At 34.2% G+C, this 26817-nt stretch overlaps 1 protein-coding gene across 1 annotated transcript in view; it reads right to left on the bottom strand.

Annotated features, from left to right (window-relative positions):
- Window positions 1-26817, bottom strand: part of LOC136033591 (vam6/Vps39-like protein) — an 85155-nt gene continuing 58338 nt past the window's right edge. The window contains exons 10-15 of the mRNA XM_065714364.1: window positions 22346-22518; window positions 15676-15839; window positions 11223-11371; window positions 6917-7182; window positions 3535-3764; window positions 1-167 (exon numbers count right to left, since the gene is read on the bottom strand). Of these exons, the coding sequence (XP_065570436.1) occupies window positions 98-167; window positions 3535-3764; window positions 6917-7182; window positions 11223-11371; window positions 15676-15839; window positions 22346-22518 (1052 nt within the window). The 3' untranslated portion in view covers window positions 1-97. The remainder of the gene's footprint in view (window positions 168-3534; window positions 3765-6916; window positions 7183-11222; window positions 11372-15675; window positions 15840-22345; window positions 22519-26817) is intronic.

The following is a 26817-nucleotide window of genomic DNA, read 5'->3' as shown; positions in this document are numbered from 1 at the left end:
GAAAAACGACAAATTTTATTAAAAAAAACGTAAAACATGAAATAAAAAGCAAAACTTTTATCACAGAAAATAATTTGTAAGATAAAACCAACAATGATTACTGCTGAATACTCTGCTGATGGCAAGAATAATGCATCAATAAACCCTTAGGAAGCCGAACAAAAGCACTGAAAAAAGAAAAAAGTATTACAGAGAGATTTAAGACCCTCGTTAAGAGTCCAATGGCCTGCTATTTTGTATGTAATAAATTTTCCAACTTAGAATTTCTAATTATTTTTACATTTATTAAAAGTTACTTTTCTTTGATTTAAAAGCTTCCTACTTTTTCTTAAGGGACGGGAGTCCATTTAAGCACATATATAGGGTGACATTTTTCTTAGTATTATAACAGTTTTTTTACATTTTTCATTCAATTCACGTATTTTTTTGCTAATTTTTGGCTGAGGACAAAAGAGGGTAAATTTTCAAATAGATGTGCTTATATTCATAGCTGATTAATAATAAAACTCATTCTATGGAGGTCATTTCACATATGATGATGCAAGAGATGATGAGAAAAGCATGTTTTCACTACGGTAAAAAGAACTTTATAGCTGACTCCTATGCAACCGTTCTTATGAAAATAATATGATATTTGAAGGAACATCAACTATCAGATTCTCAGCAAATGCATATCTTCAGCGGGCAAGGCCATATCCAGCGGTAGGGGGAAAGAGGTTTGACCCCCCCCCCCAATGTCCAACTCGTAAAAACGTAACAAAAATGAAAATAAACAAATTTTTGTTGTGTTTTTTAAAGTTTATTTTTACAAGCCCCCCCCCCCCCCATTGCCGATGAAAAAAAATCCTGGATACGACCCTGCAATTGGATTAAAAATATCTTTATAGACGTGGAATGGTCTTCGTGCCTCATTCTCATGAAGCTCATCTAAATAAGATTAGCGAAAGCATCATTTCATAACTGATTAAAGATCGATTAGGAAATATTTAAGGGAAATGGGAACTTTGAGGGTGTAAAAAGGGAGACTTAGAATAAATTGAGATGGAGGAGGAGTGTACGAAGTTGTGCTGGCCTCAGGAAGCTTGGTGCTGCAGTAACTTGCTAGTAATAGTATTAGTATGAAGTATTCAGAAAAAACTAAACTTTACAGTGAAGAGTCAATTTTTATAGAACTTTAGATTACTGATTTGACATTTAGCATTGGAGTGTTATCTTGCAACCCCCAAGTTAATCATGTACTACACTCACAAGATCAAGGGTGACCACAATTTTTTTTGTAGGGAGAAACAAGAGAAACACCCTAGAATTGAGGGGGGCAGGTAATCAGTTTGAGAAAGAAATGTTTTCGGGCAAAACATTGTTTCAATTGTTTCAAAATGTATGACTTTTTGTATATTTTTGGTACTCTAGAAGAAAGTCATCTTTCCTGCCTCTCCTTACGGGCATTGTTGCACACACCATTGGGGCATGTCAAAAACATTTTACTCACCAAAAATTTTGCAGAACAGATTACTTTATATCATATATTCATTTGTGCTTAACAAATTTTTGTTATGCACAACGACCTTATATTATTTGACTAACTAGCAGGTAATTATTTTAGTTTTAGTAGTTTAAGTATTAAATTATCTCCTTTTTCAGCAAAGAGGCGAAAATTTTAAAAACTAGTATTAGATTATTTCCTTAATGTGCTCCTCAGAAATACAGGCAATAAAAAATCAAACAAATTTGTCCATAAACATATGTGAAAAAAGAAAGTGAATAAATTTAATTTAGCTGCGAGTCTGAATGGATACCGACCACATAATTTCCCTTTGAGAAAAAATTTATAAATTATGGAACTGATATATCAATGTGAAGCGCCAAACTTCCTAATCAAATACCGTCACGTTGTGGCATTGTTCAAAAAAACTTGTTTTTAACTTGACTATCCTTATAAATTCATTCTTTGTTTTTCTTTCCATTCTGAGGCCAGTGTTATCTTTACCTTTTGCATCATTACAGCCAGACCAATTATTTTCCTTTTTTCTTTTTATCTCTTCAACGTATTGCATTATTCCCGATCACCTAGAGGCTCAAATCGTCAAAACGTCTTTGAAATTACATTAGAAATTCAGTTGGAATTTTCACCCCTCTCCGTCTTTCTTTTTTTCCACTAACTGTATGAGGTTTATTTTGGTAAATTTTGGACCTGCTTTCACTTTAGTAAGTGAAATTAGCTGTACTAAAACTAGTGATAGTCCTTTCAAAATAACATTATGTTAATTATGGGGAAATTACAAAATATTTGACAATATTATTCATGAGATAATTGTTGATTTTCTGAATTTCTAGGGCGTCCACTTTATAATATAAGCTTTTTCTAATATCTTTGTGTCTTTCTTATCTTGCTGCATCTTCCTTGATATCTATTTCTTCATCTTTCTGTATTTTTCCAATTTATAATCTTTCTTGATTTTTACCTTTCTTGAATTTTATATTTTTCTTGAATTTCAGTACACTATAAGTCACAAATTTGTTCTGCACACCGACCTTATATTACTTGACTCTAAACGTTTTTGAAATTATTTTAGAAAGACCGAGAACAGTTGCTTTGTAGCAAAAGACAAGTACATCAAAAGAAATACTCAGCTAAAATTCCCTTGGATGATAAGCGAAACAAACAATAAATTTAAAATTGTGTATGAAGAAAAGACATACGGACATCAGTGAGAATAGCGCAGTCTGGTGTCTAGTAAAACAAAATCTTTAATTGTTCCCGATCTTGCTGCTTAATTTCTTTTGTCCCCAAAAGATCCTCAAAATTTTGAAAAAGAAAAAGGTTTGTTAAGTGAGTTTACGCTACCGATAATACCTAGGTTGGAGCCTATTTTTCAGGGTTGCCACCTATAGCATGACAGTACTGTTTTAGTTCTATTGTATTATGCGCAGCACGCACTCATGGTTGCCAAAATAGCACTTTCGCGCTATTTTGGCACTATTAGAGGTAATTTTAGACTATAGCACCAAATATCGTTGCGTAACACGCAAACTAGGACAATTGTAGCACTTCAGGAACTCACCATAGTTGCAACAGTGCTGGTGTTATAGTGAACTGATCATTTAAGCCAGATCGATGAAGTTAGCATACAGGTGGGATAGGTTTGAAAACTTCGCCAACTTCAAAATAGCCCGAAGAAACATTTGAGCATAATGTAGCCTAAAAATCTTAAATGATTATATAGTAAGTTGTAAAATGTATTTCAAAACTTAGTTCGACAATCCCAGAACAGAAGAAGTCGAAGAAAGAAAATTCTTGTTCTCTGTCAAAATGTTAAAAATCTCAAAGTCTAATTTTCTTTTTTTTTTTTTTTTGAGACAACAGCTACACTGTATTAATATTCTAATTTTATTCACACAAACATCTATTTAACTAATGATTTAATTTTAGACAAAATTTTTCATCTTTAAAATTTTTGGAAAATACAAAACAACGCGCAAATTAATTTAAATTTGAGACAAAAAACAAAATCTAAAAATCCCACCAAGTCTTACCTTTGATTTGTAAATTTTTTCTGACACAGGCAACAAAGGTTCGTTTCTTTGAGGAAAATTTTCGTTGATTCGATTGAGGATTTTTGATGTTTTAGCACCAGAAAATCAGCCTGTAGAAGGCCTCTCAACAACGTCATTAGATTTCTCTCCGAGCCACATGAATTTAAGGCCTGAATTAAATATTCACGCAAATGTTCGACAGGAACGCCATCAGGAAGTAAAGATAAGGCCTATAAAACATAATTACAAATATGCAATAGTTGACTAGCAAAAAAAAAAAAAAAAAAAAAAAAAAAAAAAAAAAAAAAAAAAAAAAAAAAAGAGTATCCCCTTCTAGCAGTTTTCATAGCCAAATAGCCAAAATAGCCAAAATGCAAAGATTAAAGCTGAAGAAAGCGTCTATGCAGTCTATGGTCCATACATACTTTAGTTAGGAAAAAATGCACGTTTAATCAATTTATCTCATGCTAATTAATGTATTTTAGATTATTATATAATTAAAATGACATTCTCCTCCTTAATTCAGCCTTTGTAATAACTCCCCCCCCCTATAAAACTCACAGTTATACACGAAAAAAAAAACCAGCCACAATCAGTACCCGCTTGAGTATAGCCGTAGCTAAGGTGGATGGAGTGAAGTTGAGAAGATGGAGATGTTGGTCTATACGCCCTTCAATTATCTTACGTCATTCTAAGTCATGTATTTTAGTTTATATTAATGACACGCGATTCTCCTTCTCAATTCAGCCTTTTCTATACCCCCCTCCGAAACATACCACGGGTTCACAAGCTTGCCAATTTTTTTTCGATTACTATATGATTTTCACTTCAAGCAAAAATTTTATTTTTCGACGAGAAAATGTTTTGAAGTTCACATAACTGTGTTTGGCGCAGCATTTGACACAAAAAGAAATTTATCATTGTTCAATTTTGCCTAATTTCATGTAAGTATATCTGTATTTGACTCTGCGATTTATTATTTGAATTAGCCAATTTGAAAGTATCTTGAAATACTAGCGAAAATAACTACAAAATTTATTGAAAGAGACATGACTAAAAAACGAAAGTTCGGTGATATGTATTTCATAACGACGAAAGACAAGCCGAGGTAAAACGAACCAAACAAATTGAAAATGATAGCGATGATGATTGAGTTTGGAATATACCGAACTTTCGTATATTAGCAACATGAACACATATCAATTATTAGACCCCAGCTGTGTGGAACCCTTTTGTAGCTATATAAGTTTTGCTGACATACCAATTAGCAATGTTAATTTTGATACGTACTTAAGTAATAAGCTATAAAGATTCTGCTAAATTCTTTCCCCATTAGCTATATTATTTTTTTTATTTGCTTAAGAATTAGCCATAATGACTTCGCTGATTTGTAATCTTAGCATAGCAATTTTGCTAATTCCTTTCCACGCCTTGTTGTTGGCTTGTTTTATGATAGTGAACTACCTGGCTATTAAAGATAGAAAAACAGAAATAAGATAGGCTACACAAATACGAAGGCTACTCGTACCTCCAGCATTCAAAAATGCAACACGCCTCGCTGTGCTGGAGCTCAGAAGGTCAACCCTCGCAAAATATCACTCCAAGTGAATTTGAGAATTTTCTTTATTTTTATAGTAGGATAGCTTTGTTCCTAATTTTTCTTCATTTTAATAGTTTCCAGTTTGATTGAATATTTTGGAAAAACAGGGGGAAGTTTTCAGCATTTTGGCAAAAAAAGTTCTTAGAGACATGCCATCTAGTCCCATTAAAAAAGAGATGACAAACGCAAATAGATAATAAAGCCGTCAACAACCTCAAGGAGCTAGACACTGAAACTACGTCAACACGATATAGCAGTCAATTTTGATTAAAATTTGAATAAAGTACACCGGAAGACTAGGTGGTTTTTTCTATTGGCTAGCAGGATGAAACTATCATTCAGTTACGATTTTTTGCTTACGCTGCTTCAGTAAGGATCGGGGGGGGCAGATGTTACACCCTAATATTTTGCTACAATTTCCTAAGGCTTCCTCTAGACATTCAGTTTAAAGGAACGTTTAACATTCAGTTACGATAATTTAGTTTGACATTCCGTTACAATATTTTGCTTACAATGCTTCAGTAAGGGTCGGGAGTCACAAATGTTACGCCCTAATATTTTCCTACAATTTCCTGAAGCTTCCTCTAGACATTCAGTTTAAAGGAACGTTTAACATTCAGTTACTATAATTCAGTTTGACATTCAGTTACAATTTTTTGCTAAAATGCTTCAGTAAGGATCGGGAGGCGCAAATGTTACACCCTAATATTTTCCTACAATTTCCTAAAGCTTCCTCTAGACATTCAGTTTAAAGGAACATTTAACATTCAGGTACGATAATTCAGTTTAACATTCAGTTACAATTTTTTGCTTACAATGCTTCAGTAAGGATCGGGAGGCGCAAATGTTAAAGTTAAAGCCTCGGGAGGCTTTGGAAAAGTTTTCTTGATAAACTTCTACTTATATTAGCCTTAAATGCATATCAGGAACCAATAATAGGTATACGAACGAGCAAAAGATTTGCTAGTTGGAAAAATTTGCTTTTTTCCTCTATTAACGGAAAAAAGAGGAAAAAGAAAAAAATTAGATAAATCATCTAAAGAAAAAGACAAAGAAACGCAACAAGAGAAAAAAAACAACAAAGAAATAGACAAAAATAAATAAAACTCACATCTTAATTGATGTGTTGTTTTGTTTTTTATTCTTTGTCACTACTTTATTTTAATTAAACCCGTTTTGTCGCTTAATTTTTCGCAATATTTTCCTACAATTTCCTAAACCTTGTTCAGAACAATTAATCAGAATCATTGATCAGTATCACCAAGAATCTCAGACTTTTCCACCGATTTGGAAAAACTTTTGTCCGCGTTTAAATTTGTTTTATAGTCGAGCTATTAGTAAGAAATTCCTTAATGATATAGACCAAGATGGATTTTTAGAGTGCCATGTTAATGTGATCATCTACGTCAAATGTTTTCTCCTGTAATGTTACAAACCATGTTTCATTGCAAGTTATGAAATTTACAGGAACATATCCCTAACTGGTTTTCTTTATGGACATACACAGGCACATACGCACATTTATTTTCAAAAGAGGATAGTGGGGGCAATAACAAAAAACAAACTATTTATATTTTGAATTAAAAGCACCCATAAATTCGAATTTTTTAAAAAGATCTATGATGATATGAGTCACAGAGCCCTCCCTCTGTGCACGTCACTACCCCTAGCATTTTTACTATAAAGAATACTTTATTTTAGTAATTCTGACTAGTCTCCGAAAAAACTCTATATCAAAAGTCTTAATCAAAGCAATTTAGATGAATAATATCCCAATCTTACCATCTCAGGCCTAATTCTGTGACCTGCACTGTCAACTAGCCGTAAGGCTTCTTCTAGATAGGACTGCCCGTCAGAGCCATCTTTTAAATCAAGGAGAAACTTCAATAGAATGACATATACGTCTTTTCCATTAGAAGATGCAACATATTCCCGACTACAGTATTTCTCTGCACCCTGCAAGTCGTTAAGGGTATTGACGAATATACTAAGGGCTTCTTTATGGCGTCCCAAACGACCAAGAATAAAAGCTCTTTCTTCTTGCAAAACTGTAAACGAAAAAAAATTAATAAACCAAATAAACAAAATACAAAACGAAAATAATGTAAATAAACGAAAACAATAAACAAAGTAAAATAAAAAACAAAACAGCAACGCGAGACACAAAGAAAACAACAACGAAAGAGCTACTAAGGAGAACAATTCTTTCTTCCTATAAACCTGTGAATACAGAGACAAAAAAAAACAACCAATAAACGTTAACCAAATATAAAAGCTCTTTCTAAAAAAAAAAAAGAAGAAAAACAGCTACAGAAGATAATAGATCGTTATTCTTTCTATATTCTAAATTCTAAAACTGTATGTTATTCTAGAACTATAAAAAAACATCATTTACAGATTATTGCTTTAAACGTCTATTCAAGAAGGGCAGCTAGGGTAGCAAAATCCCTAGATAGCCAAACAAGGTGAGGACATCAAAGTTTAATCTATAACATGGGCATAATTCCAATGGGCAAAAAATTAACATGGGCAATTCCATTTTGCAAGGGTTGAAATTACATTAAATAATCTTTGAGGCTACACTGACTAAGCAAATATATATATATATATATATATATATATATATATATATATATATATATATATATATATATATATATATTCTTCTTGACTGGGTGACGCTTATAATCATTCTGCTCTTCTAATAGCACAGCACTGTTGTAGTAGTAAAAGTAAAGCAAATTTTAAAAAAATAAAAAATAAAATTTCCAAAAAAAGAAGAGAATCTTTAATTTGCCCTTTCACCATCATTTGGAAAGGACCTCTTTGATTTTAGTGTCTGTCTTGTTCTTACTCTATCCTGTGAACTTTTATCTAATTTTTACTCACTATTTCACTGTTTGCACTAACAACGGCAGAGAATATCGATTGAAATATTATTTGGTTTTTCTTTTTTAACTCACTGAATTATCCTCGTTTTTTTCTTCGTTAAAATTTTTTTATTTATTTTGTTATGAAATTTACTTTAGAGCGTTATAGTATTACAACAGTAGAATAATTATTACAGTCACAAAATTAAGAAGTATATGTTCATGTATTATTTTTTAAATTTTTGGGATGAGGACAGGGGGGGGGGGCTTATTTTTATCCCAAAAAATAGCTTTGTAAATGCTACATGGCTGAATACGTGCTTCTACGCTTATGATCGATAACGATCTTTTGGTTACACTGCTTTAGTACGGATGAGTATACACAAATATTAATGCACGGATATCTTCCTAAACATCCCCTAGGTCTCCCCGTGAACAATTAGCGCTCACTCCTCGGTAGAGTCTGAATTCTCAGACTTTAAAAAACGGGGAACACTACCCAGTACCTGAATAAATTCTGAAAAAGTCTTTTAGAATAAAATCTCAAACTAAACAGTTTTTAATTAATAATTATACTAATGTGCTAAAAATTAATTTAGTAATAAAATATTAATTATTCTTGGGATGAAGATCATTATTACAACGGTAATAACACCAAAATCAGCCAGATTTTTTACTCGAATTTTTTTTCGGGTGCCAAAGTATACGAGGTTGAACCCAATAAATACGTGGATTTATTTGCATGGGTAGTCTTGGGTTGAATTTGATCACACGCAATGGCTGCACTACACAAGTTTTGTTAGAATACTTTTTTTTAAATACACATTGGCCTGATCAAGTTTCAAATCATAAGATTAATAAAAATCAAAAGATTAACAAAAAATACCATTTTCGAGGATCGGAGAGAATTGTTCCCTTCCTCTGACACAAAACTTGAACTGGCCCTCCGAACGACAGATGAACTGACCATGAAGTTTCAAATCACAAGATTAACAAAAATACAACATCCTTTTCGAGGATCGGAGAGAATTGTTCCCTTCCTCTGACACAAAACTTGAAATTGCCCTCCGAACGACACATGAAATGACCACCATTGATGACCTTGAGCCTGTTTGAGTCCTGCACACTAACTACTCCATTCTTCTTTTTAATGCGTTGTTTATTTTCCCGTTGGTCACAAAAACTCTCTATAATCCTCATATACACTGTCTGCTAACTACCTGACAAAGCTACATACCGTAATCCCGTCGATTTATAAATGTTAAGTTTCTGAGCTCAATTGAATCGCAGGAGCAGTTTCTGGTTTTGTCCAGTTTTTTTTTCTGGTCTGCTAATTTCGGCTTGTTGTTAAAGACAAGTAAGGGTGTAAACCTTGTAGTTTCCACCGAAAGTGTAGACCTCAGACCTGGTTGATAAACATAATATAACATTTTAAAGCTGCTAATAAGTCTTGCGTGAGGCCAAAAAGGATGGTTTTCACTAGTCGTTGAGCCAGAGCCTACACTGTGTAAATTGAAATGGATTTCTAAAGTTTATGTCTATGGGATTGCTATGGATATTTGAATTTGACTAATTCCTGAAAAAAGGAATGGTTAGACAAAAATTACATAATAATAATATAATAAATAATATAATATATAATAATATTCAAGGCTCATCACAAGTAGCTTCAAGGCACGTGTAATGCCCGACCATTCTTTCTAACATTACAGGATCTGCCAGATACTACAGGATAAGCTAAATCTAGAAAAAGTACTGAAAACATGTCAAATTTTATCAGAACTCGACTACCGGGTAGAGGCTTTAGATTTATGTGGAACTTTCTAAACAAATAATTCTAGATAAATACATTATTAGTTAACGAATCATTAAACGATTCATATATCAGCTTATTATCTGGAGATATGCAGCTAAGACCTCGTTCCTCTGAGCCATGTTTCTGCTGTCGATTGAAAAGTTCCGTTTTAGCTGGCAGGGTTATGTACTACCCCCCTCCCTTATATGGATCATTTTGATGGAGTTTGTCTTAAAGAACAGAGGAAAGGCAATGGGCGAACACAGAATCAAACAGGGAGGAAAAATTTCTCCTAGACTTATAGTATACTGATGATTTAAGCATCCTAGATGAAAGTGTAAGAAAAATGAATGAACAATTAAAGGTATTGCAAGTTCAGGGTGCTAGAATAGGTTTGAAAATTTATGCTAAGAAAACTAAGTCCCTAAGGCTATGAATAAGTGAAGATGAAAAGTTGGGATTGGGTAACGAAAAGATTGATCAGGTGGGCAGCTTAACATAGCTTGGTAGTATAATTAGTAAAGACGGTGGGAGCAGTGAAAATATTAAAAGTATAATAACCAACGCTCAGGATGTTTTTTCACAGTTAAAAAAGTTTGGATGAGTAGGAAGATGAGTCTGCAAACCAAGATTAGAATATTGGAAGCTACAGTGATGACAGTGGTCAAATATCGCTCTGAAGCATGTACGTTCCGAAAAGGGGTTGAAGATTTGCTAGATGTTTTCCACTGAAATTGCCAATAGATTATTCTGGATACCCGACTGACTGACTGTATTCCAAACAGTAGGCTGTACGAAAAGTGGGGTTCAAATCCGTTTTCTATGACTATATTGAGGGATAGATAGAGACGGCTTGAGCAAGTTCTTCGGATTAAGGATTATAGATTGCCGAAGGTACCTACAAAATTGCAACAGCCTCTAACCGTTCCCATTTTCCTTTCTTATCCAAATTTAGATAGGCTTAAATGTTTAAACAAGGATATATTCTTTTCTCTCAAAGTTTGAACTCTGGCTACCAAATACTCATATCTAGTGATGGCTTAGATCTAACATGCGTGCTGATATTTTTTTCGGGGGGGGGGGACGATAAAAAACAAAATTTTATTTTATAATTTGAATCACAAAATTCAGCATGCCTTAGGATTCCGGGGAGAGGGAAGTGCCCAGGACAATCCCCGCGGATCGATATATCGGAACTTTGATACAGTAGGCAACTTAATTAGACATATGCTACATATTAGCTATGAAATATTGACACGCGTCCTTATTAGCGGAGCAAAATTACATAAGCGTACCCCCCGAACAAAAAAAAAACCTAGATGCTCCCTTGCCTCATCGTAGCGTCCGATTACACATATATCTAATTACACAAGTGTCCCCCCCCCCGAAAAAAGATCAAGCTCTGCTGAAAAAAAAAACTTACCGTCTTTAGGAATGTGGGTTAGCACTGCTTCCCAGGAGCAATATGACGAGGTTTCGATCAAGAACTGGAAGCGTCTCTTATATTCTATCAATGGCGATGAGTCTGATGCTGAAGTCAAACTCGTCACTGACGAAGGAGAGGAGCACATACTTAAAAATAAAAATAGTTTTATTTAAAAAGATGTCAGGAAAAACTAGTTTATTAAGTATGAAATACCATAGTATTGTGCTTAGTTAGAGTACTGCAATAGTCGATCAAAACACCGCATATACATTTCCAGAAGTTTTGAATTGGGTGCATTATTTATCAAAGTATTTAATTGTTTTGTACTGACTGCTCTAGAGCCCACAGAAAAGACAGGGGAAACAAGTTTAGAAAGAAATCAGAGAATTAATATAAAATGATATTAAGGAAAATCAATGTGATGGTTGTTTTCTAGAACAAATTAATATTACTGTTGTGAGTGTAAGGGGGGAGGGGAATGGAGGAAGGGAGATATAGGCTAACACAACAATAGGCTAACAGATGCTAATACAATACAAAACATATTTTTTTTTGTTTTGACGAAATTTATCCATTCTATAATAAACTACTTTATTCGCGCTTATCAATCAATTAAACTGTAAGTTTTCTTAGCTTTAGGATAAATCAAGCATTTGCTCAGTTTTAATATTGCCCAAATCGGCTATCTAAACCAAAGCACTATGTGCATTCGACAACACATTGAGTTAGGTTCGTTGTATACCAACATCGGCAGAACTGGGTCGATTACTAAAGTCTAAAAGGCCAAGGAACCGTCTATTCGATTTCTTTTAATATAAAATTGAATCAGTAGCATTAGTATCTCAATCAGTCCATGTTTACATTTTCACCCCTTTCTTAGAAATAAATAAACAACTTCTAAGAGAAAATTAAAAAACCGAATGACAGGTAAAACTAAGGCAGTAAGTTATGGCAGTGGAAATTAAAAAGAAAATTTTATGCCCTAATAAAAGGTAGAATGTTTTGGCTTCATATCTTGAAGCCTTTATAAACAGAAAAAAAACAACTAAATAACTGGATTGAACCCGATAAAACTCAATTAGAGAGCTAACATATATAAGAAAATCATAGGCAGCGCAATAGCGCTGCCTAAGTAAAGAGCGATGTAGGCACAATGCATTATTATTATTTTTTTAGATCAGGGCACTTTGTACCGAAGGAGTTGTAGAAACTTCGAAAATGGCTCATTCGATTGGAAATTGAAAGGGCTAGTGCCCCTTTTAATAGTTAAAGGTAATTTGAGGGCATCTAACCCCCTCCCATGCACACTCTTTCCCCAACAAAATCAATCAAAATTTTGAGATAACCATTTTTTTATACTTGAAAGATCCAAAAATTATGTCTTTGAGGATAACAGTCCCCCACACCCTTCAGGGTAAGGGTTGTAAGTTGTGCCATGAGGTTATTTAAGGTTTATATAGAAAGGATGATCGTATAAAATTCGGAGGGGGCTCATTGGATTGCTGATCAGAATTTTTAGTATCCTTTTTGAAATTCAGAGTGATCAGAGGGTAGATACCACCCCCCATACACCTCGTATTTTTCAGAAATGTGTCTGACAAAAATTTTGAGACGGCGATTTGTTGTCGTAGAGACTTCAAAGGGCTCATTTGACTGAAAATTGAAACGGCTAGTGTCCTTTTTTAATAGTCAACAGTGATTGGAGGGTAACTAATCCCCTCCCATGTCCACCATTTCCCCAAATCAGATCAAAATTTTGAGATAGCCATTTTGTTCAACGTAATTGAAAGGTCCGAAAATTACATTTTTGTGGATGACAACCCACCCAGAGCCCTCAGGACAAGGGTTGTAATTTTACTCTGGGGGAAAATAAGGTATATATAGAAAGGTTAATCGTATAAACTTTGGAAGGGGCTCATTGGATAGGTAATCAGAAGTTCAAGTGCCCTTTTAAAGATTCAAAATGATCAAAGGGCGAATACCCCCCCCCCACACCTCGTATTTACCAAAAATGCATCTAATAGAAATACTAAAATTGCTATTTGTTTTCGAAGAAACTTTGAAACCAACTCATTCGATTGGAAATTGAAAGAACCAGTGCCTTTTTAATAGTCTAAAATGATTGGAGGGTATCTAACCCCTCTCCCACGTCCACCATTTTCCCAAACACATCCAATCAAAATTTTGAGATAGCCATTTTGTTCAACGTCATTGAAAGGTAGGGAAAATATGTCTTTGAGGATGAAAAACCACCACAGCCATCAGGGCGAGGGTTGTAAGCCATGCAATGGGGGCATATAAGGAATATATAGAAAGGGTGATCGTATAAACTTTGGAGGGGGGACATTCTATTAGTAATCAGAAGTTCTAGTGCCCTTTTTAAGATTCAGAGTGATCAGAGGGTGGATGCATCCCCCTCAACACCTCATATTTTCCTGAGATGCGTCTGATAGACATTTTGAGATTTCAGATTTCATAAATAGCTCATTCAATTGAAAGTTGAAAGGCTCAGTGCCCTTTCTAATAGTCAAATGCGATTAGAGGTTAACTAATCCCCCTCCCTCACCCACCATTTCTCCAAACACATCCTATACAAACTTTGAGATAGCCATTTTGTTCAACGTAATTGAAAGGACCGGAAATTGTGTCTTTGAGGATGACACCCCCCCCCACAGCCCCCAGGTCAAGGATTGTAAGTTATGCCCTGGGGACAAAATAAGGTATATATAGAAAGGGTGATATCACAAACTTCGGAGGGGCTCATTGGATTGGTAATCAAAAGTTCCAGTGCCTTTTTTAAGATTCAGAGTGACCAGAGGGTGGAGCCCCCCCCCCAAATCTCGTATTTTGACGAAATGGATCTGATAGAAATTTGAGATGGCCATTTGGTGTTGTAGAAACTTTGGAAACGGCTCATTCGATTGGCAATTGAAAGGGCTAGTACCCTTTTTATTAGTCAAAAGTGATTGCAGAGCAACAAGCCACCTCCTCGCCAATCAATTCTCAAAACAAATTTAATCAAAATTTCGAGATAGCCATTTTGTTGTGTATAGTTGAAAGGTCTGGAAATTATGTCTTTGACAGCCCAAATACCTTCTCAAAAGCAGAACATAATTTGTTCTTTACTGAAAAAAAAGGACTGTGAAAAAAAATGTGATTGTCAGTTTAGTATACATATACGGATATATATTTCTTAAAGTTTTAATAATTCTCTAAATTATTAAAGTTAAAACATTTTAAACGGAAATTTTTTTTTAAATCATACAATAAATAACCAAGTCAAATTTCAAAACGAGCAAAATTCACATGAATAGGGCTGACAACCCCCATGCCTTCTCAAGACCAAAACATTATTTTCACTTTAATGAAAACAGAATGCATCTAAAATGTTTTACTTGTTTAAAATGTTTTTATTAGATATATGATATACTTTACTGAAAACAAAATACGTTTCAAACGTTTTCATCTTACTTTTTTCCTAAATGAAAAACTGGCAATCCACGGTCACATGTTTTTTTTTTCAGTAAAAGGGCAAATCATGTTCTGGTCTTGAGAAGGCATAGGGGTTATCAGCCCTACTCATGTTAATTTTTGCTCGTTTTGAGTTTGACTCAGCTATTTATTGTAATTTCTGTTCGTTTTGGGTTTCATTTATTTATTGATAATGATTTTTTGGTAGTTTTATACTTGGAAGATTATTTGACTTTATTTTTGCTAACGTTAAAAGACGAAAAACGAAAAAAAAGCTACATAAAAAAACGAAAAAGAAACAATACTCACATCTGATAAAAGAACAAGAAAAACATATTAGCTTCAAGTCTACTAGATATGATTTTTTATCGTATAAAGTTTATATTGTTCGTAGGCTGAATCGTAAAGACGAATTCGTAGACTGAATCGCGCTATGTCTTCGACAATAAAACGGCCTCGTTTTGGAATCGCTGGAAAGGGAAAATGGATATAATTTCTTCAAAAATTTTGAACCGATGCTAACACTAGCCAAAATTACACCTTTTTTTTCTTATTTGATCAGTAACCATCTAGGATCAAGTGAAATATTTTGCCCGTTTAAGATTTTTCCTATTCCATATTATAGTCGTCTTTAATTTAATCCCTTCGCAGGGTGAAGGGATTCTTTCACCTAATCCCTTTAATGCTTGTCTTTCACCTTGCAACTCATACCAGCTTAATTAAAATTCAAGATCTACAAATCACGAATCAATTTCAACCAATCCGAGTAAAGGTAGAATCGTAAAGCCACGTTTTGCGCCATTGATCCGTTCGTCTAATCTGAATTGATGAAATTCGAACACAAGCTTCAGCTTGAATCTGTAACTCAAATTGTAAGTAAGCACGTACAAAAGCAATATTAAACATTCAATGCAGACTGGAAACTTAGAAAAAGGAAGAAATAAGACCACTAGTTTGGTCTCAAGGAAATAAGAAATACCTCTTGAATTCCTCGCTGTCTGGGATTGGGGAAAGTCCAACGAAATCTGAAAGAAATCCTGGCTGATTGCCAATAGCCAGTCGAGTAATTCGATCAATGTAACCAATGGCAAGCTTGTTATGAAACAACGTACTGGTGTCTTCCCACGAATATATAACATGCTCCTGGAATATAAGAAGAAACAAGTTCAAGAAAATTGAAAACGTTAAAAATTAAGCTTCCATATAGAAGGAATATAGAAGGATTGATATACCAAGGACATTTTGCTTCTACTATCAACAAAACATCCTCAGCGCGAAAAAACTTTAAATCAAGACAAGGAGAAAGTAGAAATAATAAGGACTTAGAACGAACAAAATAAAACGAGAGTAAAGAAGGCAAAACAAAAAATAGCAGATAAAGGCATAAAACCAATAATAATGGTGCTGTATTTCAAAGCTTTTAAGCTATAATGAAAAAAAAATTAACTGTGTAACACTAAAACTGGTAGAAAAACATATACCTAATCAAAATCAACAATTTATAATTTAGTAGAAAAATCCGCTAATTATTGAACTAAAATATATCCAGGATTAAAAAAAGTGAATATAAGCGTTAGTGACACTGAATTATAATTTAGTAGAAAAATACACTAATTATTAAATTAAAATATATCCAGGATTAACAAAAAGGTGATTCGAAATAATTTGTTAAAACGGACAATATCACTAGAATCGTGCACTTCTGGCAAAAGGCATCAAAATTGGTGGAGATATAGATTAAAACACGAAAAATCCAATGGTGACTGGAAGCACGTCGAGCGGACGCTTAAAAGCACCTTCACGAGCACCCAAAGCGCTAAAAAAGCGCAAGTTTACCAGTCTCCCAACAGACCCATCAAAACTTCTGACAATAGGTTTTAAGATATGGCGATTCCAATGGTGGCTAAATAAAAAGCAAAGGATTCCTCCGACGCGCGCAATGGAGCGCTAAAAAAAGAGCGTAAAGCACAAAATGGAAGCCCCTATTCCATTGAATACAAAAACTGGCAAAAACATAGTTTAGAGCACTAGAAGAAAATTTTTTTCAAGTTCTTGTATACAAACAATTCAGAATATTTTTGCTAGTAAGAAAACAAGAAAAATGTGTTTGAATAATCAAAGACATAGACATGTGTTTGCATTTTATGAGTTTGCGTTGACAGGATGAGCAACGGGTTTCTAGATCCCTGCAAGTACTCAAGAGAGTCTTTAATTGCTATGAATTTCGTTTCTTTCAAATCTTGTTTTAGATTTATCAAGAAATAAAGTTCTATTATAGGAAAATTTATTTCATTAGACAGTAGAAATATTATAATAGAAATGAAAGTTAATTTCTAAAAGTTTTCTTTTAAAACTCGTATTTAAATAATTATAAGGTTTCGAAAAAGCATGGAAAATAACAGTCAGAAAGCGCAGGTAGAGCAAGAATTGGCTAAATTCAAGCTTTTAGGGATGTTCAACCAGGAGCAGATCTAGAGCTAAATCGTGGGGGAGACCCAATGTGACAAAGGCACCATAGAGCAAAATCTTGGGGGGGGGGGCAAAGTGACAAAGTTGCCAATATTTGACCAAATTGACAAAATTTGTCTAAAAAAGAGTATAAGGAAGATAAAAAAAACAGGATGAGAGGACACAGAAAAAATATAGGGGGTCTGGGTACCCGGCCCCATGGATCTGCCAGTGTTTTCCAACTGCTTTACAACAACAATAATATAAATTGGTAATTGGCTTAATCACTTCTTAATTAAAAAATTATAGTTTACAATTAAAAAAATAATTTTTAATTAAAGATCACAAATGGTGCATAACAAAGTTAGTACGGGGATAAATTTCTGAACTATTTCTGTACTGGAAAAATTCTGTGCTATAAGCTTTGCCAGGGGCAAATTTCCAGCATATATATTGGGGGGGGGGGGGTCAAGAGAGGTCCATATCTGGATATTCCAGGGGCATGGGATTTATAATAACTTTTTTCCACTTTATTGGGGGGGGGGGGAAATGCCCCCTCCCCCCAAACGACACCCTTGCTATTTGCCAGATCATTTGGGAAAAACAGGCCCAATTCAGTTCTTAGCACATTACCTTCCGTCGGCAAATAAAAAAAAAAAAAAAAATTTTTGTTCTTCAAAATCTTATTATTTTCTTCTTCTAATATCAAAGAACCAGAAGCCAGATTAAATCCCCAGCATATTAAAATTTACTTACGAGTAAGTTCGTACAACTTTATCAGAAAGCTAAGCAAGTTTTATATTGAATTCTTAGACAAATTATTAGACTATTTATTCTGAATTTCTATTTTTTATTCTCTTTTATCTAGTATTTCAAGCTAAAGCCTAACATATCAAAATACCCCTTCTTACAAGAAACTACTTAATCACCGCAAACATACTTTTTATTTTCAATACTTCAGAAATGTTTATTTTCAATACGTCTAAACGAAACTACACTCGTTCTATCTCCAGATTTGCTCAGGTTACATATCTATACATCTCTTTAAACCAGAAATAAAGTGAGTCTGTTCAACGTCTAATCCCAGAATAAAAAAAAACTTTTCTCTTTGACCGCAAGTGAAGAAAAATGAGCATGTTCAAAGAACGTAGGACAGTTTTAAGGACAGAAAATCAACTCATTTATACCTTAAAAAAAAAGAAAATCACAATAGTGATCTAGCAATTCAAATTTATTTGTAAGGCTGTGTTCTGACTTGAGCCGAACTGTGTTTTCGTAGATTGAAGATAAAACTAAGATTGAACATATAAGATTGAATATTAAACTGAACATAGTCTTAACTGAATTCTTGAATTAACTGAACATTTAATAATTGAATATTAAACTGAGCATTAAACTGAACATAGTCTTAACTAAATTCTTGAATTAACTGAACATTTAATAATTGAATATTAAACTGAGCATAGTCTTGACTGAATTCTTGAATTAACTGAACATATAAGATTGAATATTAAACTGAACATAGTCTTAAATGAATTCTTGAATTAACTGAACATTTAATAATTGAATATTAAACTGAACATAGTCTTAACTGAATTCTTGAATTAACTGAACATTTAATAATTGAATATTAAACTGAACATAGTCTTAACTGAATTCTTGAATTAACTGAACATATACGATTGAATATTAAACTGAACATAGTCTTAACTGAATTCTTGAATTAACTGAACATTTAATAATTGAATATTAAACTGAGCATAGTCTTAACTGAATTCTTGAATTAACTGAACATATAAGATTGAATATTAAACTGAACATAGTCTTAACTGAATTCTTGAATTAACTGAACATTTAATAATTGAATATTAAACTGAACATAGTCTTAACTGAATTCTTGAATTAACTGAACATTTAATAATTGAATATTAAACTGAGCATAGTCTTAACTGAATTCTTGAATTAACTGAACATATAAGATTGAATATTAAACTGAACATAGTCTTAACTGAATTCTTGAATTAACTGAACATTTAATAATTGAATATTAAACTGAACATAGTCTTAACTGAATTCTTGAATTAACTGAACATTTAATAATTGAATATTAAACTGAACATAGTCTTAACTGAATTCTTGAATTAACTGAACATATAAGATTGAATATTAAACTGAACATAGTCTTAACTGAATTCTTGAATTAACTGAACATTTAATAATTGAATATTAAACTGAACATAATCTTAACTGAATTCGTGAATTAACTGAACATATAAGATTGAATATAAGATTGATGTAAGATTGAACATAAAAATTCTGTTGCATAGAATCGTAAAAAATAGAAAATATACTTAGTGAAAAATATCTTTTAAATACATTTAAACGAAAATATACATTAAAAATGTAAGAAAAATATATTTCCAAAAGAAGAAAAGATGTATTTTAAATAATGGCGAAGGTCATAAGATTCACGAGGACACTGAAGTTTTTCTTCAAGTTTAAATTCTTCGTCTTAAATTTTTTGTTTTACTTTCCTAATTCAACTTAAAACAAAAGCTAAGAGCTCATATGGCATTTGTGACGAGGCCAGAAGAGCCAAGAGCTCATATGGTATGAGCTCTAACAAAATTCTAAGAATCATAGATTGATTTAAAAGGAAAATCAGAGGCTTAATGCCGGTCGGGATTTAAAATAAGAGCTCTGAGTTTCGATGTCCTTGTAAATATTAAAAGTCATTAAAATCTGATCACCTACTCGTAAGTCATAAATACCTCATTTTTTCTAATTTTTTCCTCTCCCTTTAGCCCCCCAGATGGTCGAATCTGGGAAAACGACTTTAACATGTCAATTTGTGCAGCTCCCTGACACGCCTACCAATTTTCATCGTCCTAGCACGTCCAGAAGCACCAAACTCGCCAAAGCACTGAACCCCTCCCCCCAACTCCCCCAAAGAGAGCAAATCCAGTACAATTACGACAATCACGTATCTACGACATTTGCTTATTCTATCCACCAAGATTCATCCCGATTCCTCCACTCTAAGCGTTTTCCAAGATTTTCGATTCCCCCCTCCAACTCCCCTAAATGTCAACAGATCTGGTCGGGATTTGAAATAAGAGCTCTGAGGCGTGAATTCCTTCTAAATATAAAATTTCATTAAGATCCGGTCACCCGTTCTTAAGTTGAAAATACCTCAATTTTTCTAATTTTTCCAAATTAACACCCCCCAGCTCCTCCAAAGAGAACGGATCCGTTCCAATTATGTCAATCACGTATCTAGAACTTGTGCTTATTCTTCCCATCATGTTTCATCCCGATCTCTCCACTCTAAGCGTTTTCCAAGATTTCTGTTTCCCTCCTCCAACCCCTATGTCCCTGGATCCAAGTCGAGTCGAAAGTGGAGCATCTGAGACATAAGTTCCTTCTATATATCAAGTTTCATTAAGATCCGATCACCTATTCGTAAGATAAAAATACCCCAATTCTCACGTTTTCCAAGAATTCCGGTTTCCCCCTCCAACTCCCCCCAACGTCACAAATCCTGGTCGGAAATTAAAATAAGAGCTTTAAAGCACAAGATCCTTCTAATTATCAAATTTCATTAAGATCTGATCACCCGTTCGTAAGTTACAAATACCTCATTTTTTCGAATTACCCCCCCCCCCCCCCCCCAACTCCACCAAAGAGAGCGGATCCGGCCCGGTTATGTCAGTCATGTATCTTAGACTTGTTTTTATTCTTCCCATCCATTTTCATCCTGATCTCTCCGCTTGAAGTATTTTCTAAGATTTTCGGTCCCCTCCCACAACTGCACCCCCAATGACGTTGGATCCGGTTGAGATTTAAAATAAGAGATCTGAGTAACCAGGTCCTTCTAAATATGAAGTTTCATGAAGATCCGATCACTCTTTCGTAAGTTAAATATACGTCATTTTTTCTATTTTTTCAGAATTAAAACTCCCCCCCCCCCAAATTCCCCCAAATAGAGCAGATCCGGTCCATTTATGTCAATCACGTATCTAAGACTTCTGTTTATTTTTCCCACCAAGTTTCACCCCGATCCCTCAACTCTAAACGTTTTCCATGATTTTAGGTTTCCCCCAGACTCCCCCCAGAGTCACCAGATTCGGTATGGATTTAAAACAAGATCTTTGAGACACGCTATCCTTCTAAATATAAAATTTCGTTGAGATCCGATCACCTGTTCGTAAGTTAAAAATACCTCATTTTTTCTAATTTTTCAGAATTAACCCCCCCCCCACTAACCCAAAGAGAGCGGATCTGTTCCGGCTATTTCAATCATGTATCTAGTACTTGTCCTTATTTTTCCCATCAAGGTTCATCCCGATCCCTCCACTCTAAGTGTTTTCCAAGATTCTAGGTTTTCCCCTCCTAACTCTCCCCCCTCCCACCAGACCCGGTCGGGATTTAAAATAAGAGCTCTGAGACACGATATCCTTCCAAACATCAAATTTCATTAAGATCTGATCAACCATTCGTAAGCTAAAAACAGTTCATTTTTTCTATTTTTTTCCGAATTAACCGGCCCCCCACTCCTCCCCCAGATAGTCAAATCGGGAAAACGACTATTCCTAATTTAATCTGGTCCGGTCCCTGATACGCCTGCCAAATTCCATCGTCCTAGCTTACCTGGAAGTGCCTAAAGTAGCAAAACCGGGACCGACAGAATTTGCGATTGCTATATGTCACTTCGTTATTACCTTTAGATCGTGTTAATGTCTACTATACGTAATGAACGATGTTGGTATCACTCATTAGCCAATAGCTAATCTAAAACTCTGGCGTGGTGCTTGCTTGAGAACACGAAAAGCTATAAATTTCTACAAGGAGCAGAGAACTTTACAATCAGATCAGTCGGTTTTCGGATCCTCGCAAGAGAGCATGCTTTTTTTCACTTAAAGAGAAGTGAGTAAATCTCATTGAGGAGATTACAGTCAGTGAATTTTATACTCAATTTGGCAAGTATACTCTGTTGTACCTCGCAGTTCAGAGGATCGAATTGGAACACCAGAAAAAAATTCTTGTTTTGGGGGGTGGGTGGGTAGGGGATAAAATTTAGGGGGGAAGGAGGCAAATTATTTTTCCCAAAATCCTCAGAAAACAGAAAGCAGTACATTTTTTCTTCCTGTCGTCCAATAGTCTCTTTGGCTAGCTAATTAAAATCAAAGCCTATTACTTACCAAATAAGGCAAAACTAAATGTGGATGTAATCTCATTAGATAATCAAGTATTTTTCCCCGTGGAAGATATTCAACTTCCTGTACGTCTTCAGTGAAAATTTTCAATCCTTCTGATGGGTGGGCACAGAGGACCCAATCACTGAATTCCAAAATAAGGTCTAAGTTTTCACAACCTGCAATGCAACATTATTGGTTTACAGGACATATCAATGACATGGTACTTTAAGTTCTGGAAAGATATTTTCCAGGATACAAATCAACACTAATTTCGGTACATATGTAATGTAGCGATCACACTGAAGTTCTTCATCTGTAACGAAATCAGTTTTCTGTGTCCACTCAGAGGTAATCAGCTCAATCTGAGCGAGATAAACTACTATGCAGGTATACTTTTATTAAATATTTAATATATAGAGGTGGTTAGGGTAGGTATTTAATATAATACGTTCTGGACGGCCTGCTTTCCATAATTCTCTGTTGTAGTTTCCATAATTTGTTACTAAAGTATTATATTTTCATCATATTTTTGGTATGTTTCATTATGATTAACCTGACCCAATTCTTGAGGGTGGTTGCTATAGCACGTAAGTACCTTAATGTCTTATCTGCATTGCCAAGTAAATTCTGTAGATCCTCGGATCCTGGAATGATGGCTCCTTGAAGGTACGATTGGCTCTGAACCTCAGCGCTTGAACCCCTTTTCTTGTTGCAATCTCTCCGTCTAATAACAAAATATACAGGTTTTTTGTGATCCTTACGATTGGAATCAAGGATCTAAAACTTATTTTCCCCACAATTCAAGCTAACTGCAAAGTTCAGGAAGGATATATCTGACAACCGAAGAATCTCAATTTCTTAATGAAATTTTCCCGGAAGTCATAATTTTTCTTTTTAATCGAACCGTTTACATGCCAATTGACTACTGATTAAAATAGATCTGACTGTAGGTATATTTTTGCCGAAAAGAAAAAGATATAAGAAACTTTCTTGATTATCAACTTTAGTTCACCTGATCATTATGAGCAAAAAAGTTATACTTATAGGCGAATGTCAGCGGACTGCCGTATCTCGGTTGTAAGAGTTTCAAAAAAAGACTGATAGAATTAATTATCAATAGCGGTAAAATCACAAGTTTGAACAATGAACGCTATTGTACAGAACCGTTACCCAGTACGAAATTATTGAAAACTACTGCATGGCAACCTTTGGCCATCTTGCTCCCCCCCCCCCCGAAAGGGGAAATTGTTGTTATTATTAGTGAATTTACCATGATATCTATTGGAATCGTCAAGATCATTCAGGTTATATCGATATATTTATCCAATAAAAACCACAACAATAATAAATTTTAAGAATAAGAAACTAAAAAATAAGAAACCAAAGAATAAGAAAATATAAGGATAAGTTAGGCTAAAGTGGCTTCACTAAAATTCAACCTAACTTGAAAATTTTTATCACACCTTTATCTATCCTATTTTTTCACCAGGACACTTGGTAGAGAAGGACGGATTTTAGGAAATCCAGAGGTGGGCTGGATTCAACTGGAAATTTCTTTAGCTGCATTTGCTGCACGAATTGATTAAATAAAATAAACTGAATAACATTTAAAGCGCACAATTCAATTTAGCTGCCATGTCGCAATAATAAGAATGCAGTTTAGTATTAAAACCAATTACTGTACATTTGGATTCCCTTAATAAGTAAAAAACAAATAAAAACTTCTTTCATTGCTTCTTTGATTCTTTTTCAAAATTCTTCTATTTGTAGCTTCTTTTAATGCCACTTGACTTGTAGATAAGTAATTTATAATATAACATCATACCAACATCACGTTCAGGGTCATTTTTTGGGAGGAGGACAGTTGCCCAATCCCAATAATGCAGAGAACAAATTATTATATTCTATGCCTCTTGACTATCCTGATATGGACCCCCCCCCCCCCGGTAAAAATGCTAGAGCTTTTGATCAGGTTGAATTGAATATCTAAGAATAACTTTTAAGGTTTATAATATTGCATCATAGGATAAGGAATTTCTCTACAAAGTTGTATTTCTGCCTTGTGAAGGTGCTGCATTTCTGCATTTCAAGGTGCTGTTTTTCTTTACGACCATTGTGAACAACCTTAATGTAGCTGACCAAAGTCCAGCATGGCTGTGACAAGGACTGATAGGGCAAGGACTCCACAAATGTCCGAAGCAATTTGAATAGTTCCCCAGTATACTCAGTTCGAATGTGAAAATACTAGTTGACGACTAAGCCACACGTTTAAGGACCCAACTGAGGATCACAAGACCAGTTTATTCCACATTCTGAGAAAACTGATTCTGTAAATTCTGTCCAGCACATTTTTAAAAATTCACATATATAAGCTTGTCTTCATTATATGCTATTTGACGAAGCCAGGACTCTGAGGACTCAATTTAAATGTTTAAGGGTGCTAGAATAGGTTTGAAAATTAATGTTAAGAATACTAAGTCACTAAGGCTAGGAATAAGTAAGGAGACATTGGATAACGAACAGATTGATCAGGTATGCAGCTTCACTTATCTTGGTAGTATAATCAGTAAAGCGGATGAAAAAGCGGATGCTCCGAAAAGCGGATCAAAGTTTATTTGATATTTTCCAAAGAAATTGCCTACGGATTGTTCTGGGTACCGGACTAACTGACAGTATTTCAAACAGTAGGTTGTACGAAAAATGTGGCTCAATCCCGCTTTTTAGGGCTATAAGGAAAGAAAGGTTGAGATGGCTAGGCCACGTTCTGCGGATGAAGGATGACAGATTGCCGAAGATTATCCTTTTTGGCCAACCGTCTAGGGCTAAACAGAAAGCAGGTCGTCCTCGTCTGGGATGAGAGGATGTCATAAATAAAGATTGATAGGAAATGCAAACTTTCTCAGAGGGTGTAAAGAGGGACGCTTTGAATAGATTGGGCTCGAGGAGAGTGCGTAGCTTTGTTGGCCTCAGGCGGTTTGGTGCTGTGGTGAGTTATTAGTCGTAGTAGTAGTAGTAAACTCATTTTACTCAGCATTCAATGAAACTTCATCAGACATGGGTGTCATTTAATTAAAGTAAAATGTTGGTAAGCATGAAGTTTTTATTTTTCTTCGTTTTTTTTGCGTTTTCAAGAACATTCATTTTACGGAACACGTGCCTTTAATTTTCAGACCAATTTCAAATTATATTAATAATATTGATTATTCGGGATTACCAAGTCACACAACTTAGTAAATGATTCTACATTCTTTATCTGATTGCCTTAAATTTTTTGTTTAGCTTTATAACCTAGCCCAAAGCCTAGTAGATTACCCTCACTAATATATTCATAGACGATTATCCTTGTTACAGCAACCGTATTATATTTTAAACTTTTCATAAAAAGGAAAAAAATTATTATGGCTATATTCTTCTTCAATGATCATTTTCTTTGGATATGATTGAAAAAAAAGCCTGGGATTTGTTAAAGATTTCCCTTTGGGCTTAAAACTTTTCTTTTTTGTCTAGCAGTGTGTCGACACTGTTGATACAAGTTAGAAAAAACTTTTGAAACAAGATGAAAATAAAAAGGCATAGGCGAATAATAAAATAAAAAAAAGATTAAAAGGAAAGGATCAAAAGGTCAAATTCAAAATAAAAAAAAAAAATTAAAAGGCAAGGATCAAAAGATCAAATCTCAGAAGGCAAAGAATTTCATAAACTAAATAAGTGGTACAGGCGTATAGTTAAACTGTTTTTCCAACAGTTTGCTTTTGTTTTCCAGGAATAACTATCCGATGATAATAATCAGTTTTGCTTTCCAGTGTACAAGTTGAACCCTCTTGGAGTGCATTTGACCCAGTCCATAGAAAATCAATATCTTGGACAATGGTCTGAGATGTTACCACACGTATTTTATAATAAACTTCGTTAAAATCGTTTCCAAGAAAGTTATTTAGCGCAACACGAGAGAAATTGTTTTGACCATTTTTATTGCAATAGAACATATGCTTCAGTGTACAAAATTCCAAAGTGCGAAATAGCAAACTGTCGAACAAGCAAAAAGAAAAAAAAGAAGAAAAAACACCGATAATGACCTCAAAAAAGTAAAAAATAATCTTAGTTGGATTGACTTGTGAAAGGGTTACTTGCTATTCTCTTCTTATCCAAGTTTCCAGTTCAGAATTATAAATAAATATCATTGAACATAGAAATGAAAAATAGTTCAATTAATATTATGCAATTACATAATCAAAATAAATTATATACATCAACAACGAGAAGAACAATAGCCAATTCTTTTCGCAGGACAATGGAATTCTATTTTTGAATAAATATTTCGTCCCTATGTCCAAGGGCCGTCCACAGCAAAACATAAATATATAAAAGAAAAGAGACTTTAAAAAAATACGACATTTAAAACTAAAATGAAAAATTTTCTACTATATAAGGATAAATAAGGCAATTCATTGAAGTGAAACAAAATAGTTAAAAAC

Source organism: Artemia franciscana, chromosome 12, assembly GCF_032884065.1.
Source record: "Artemia franciscana chromosome 12, ASM3288406v1, whole genome shotgun sequence".
NCBI classification, from domain to species: Eukaryota; Metazoa; Arthropoda; class Branchiopoda; order Anostraca; family Artemiidae; genus Artemia; species Artemia franciscana.
The sequence above is the reverse complement of the archived record's forward strand: the minus strand, read 5'-3'. Positions and strand labels throughout refer to the sequence as shown.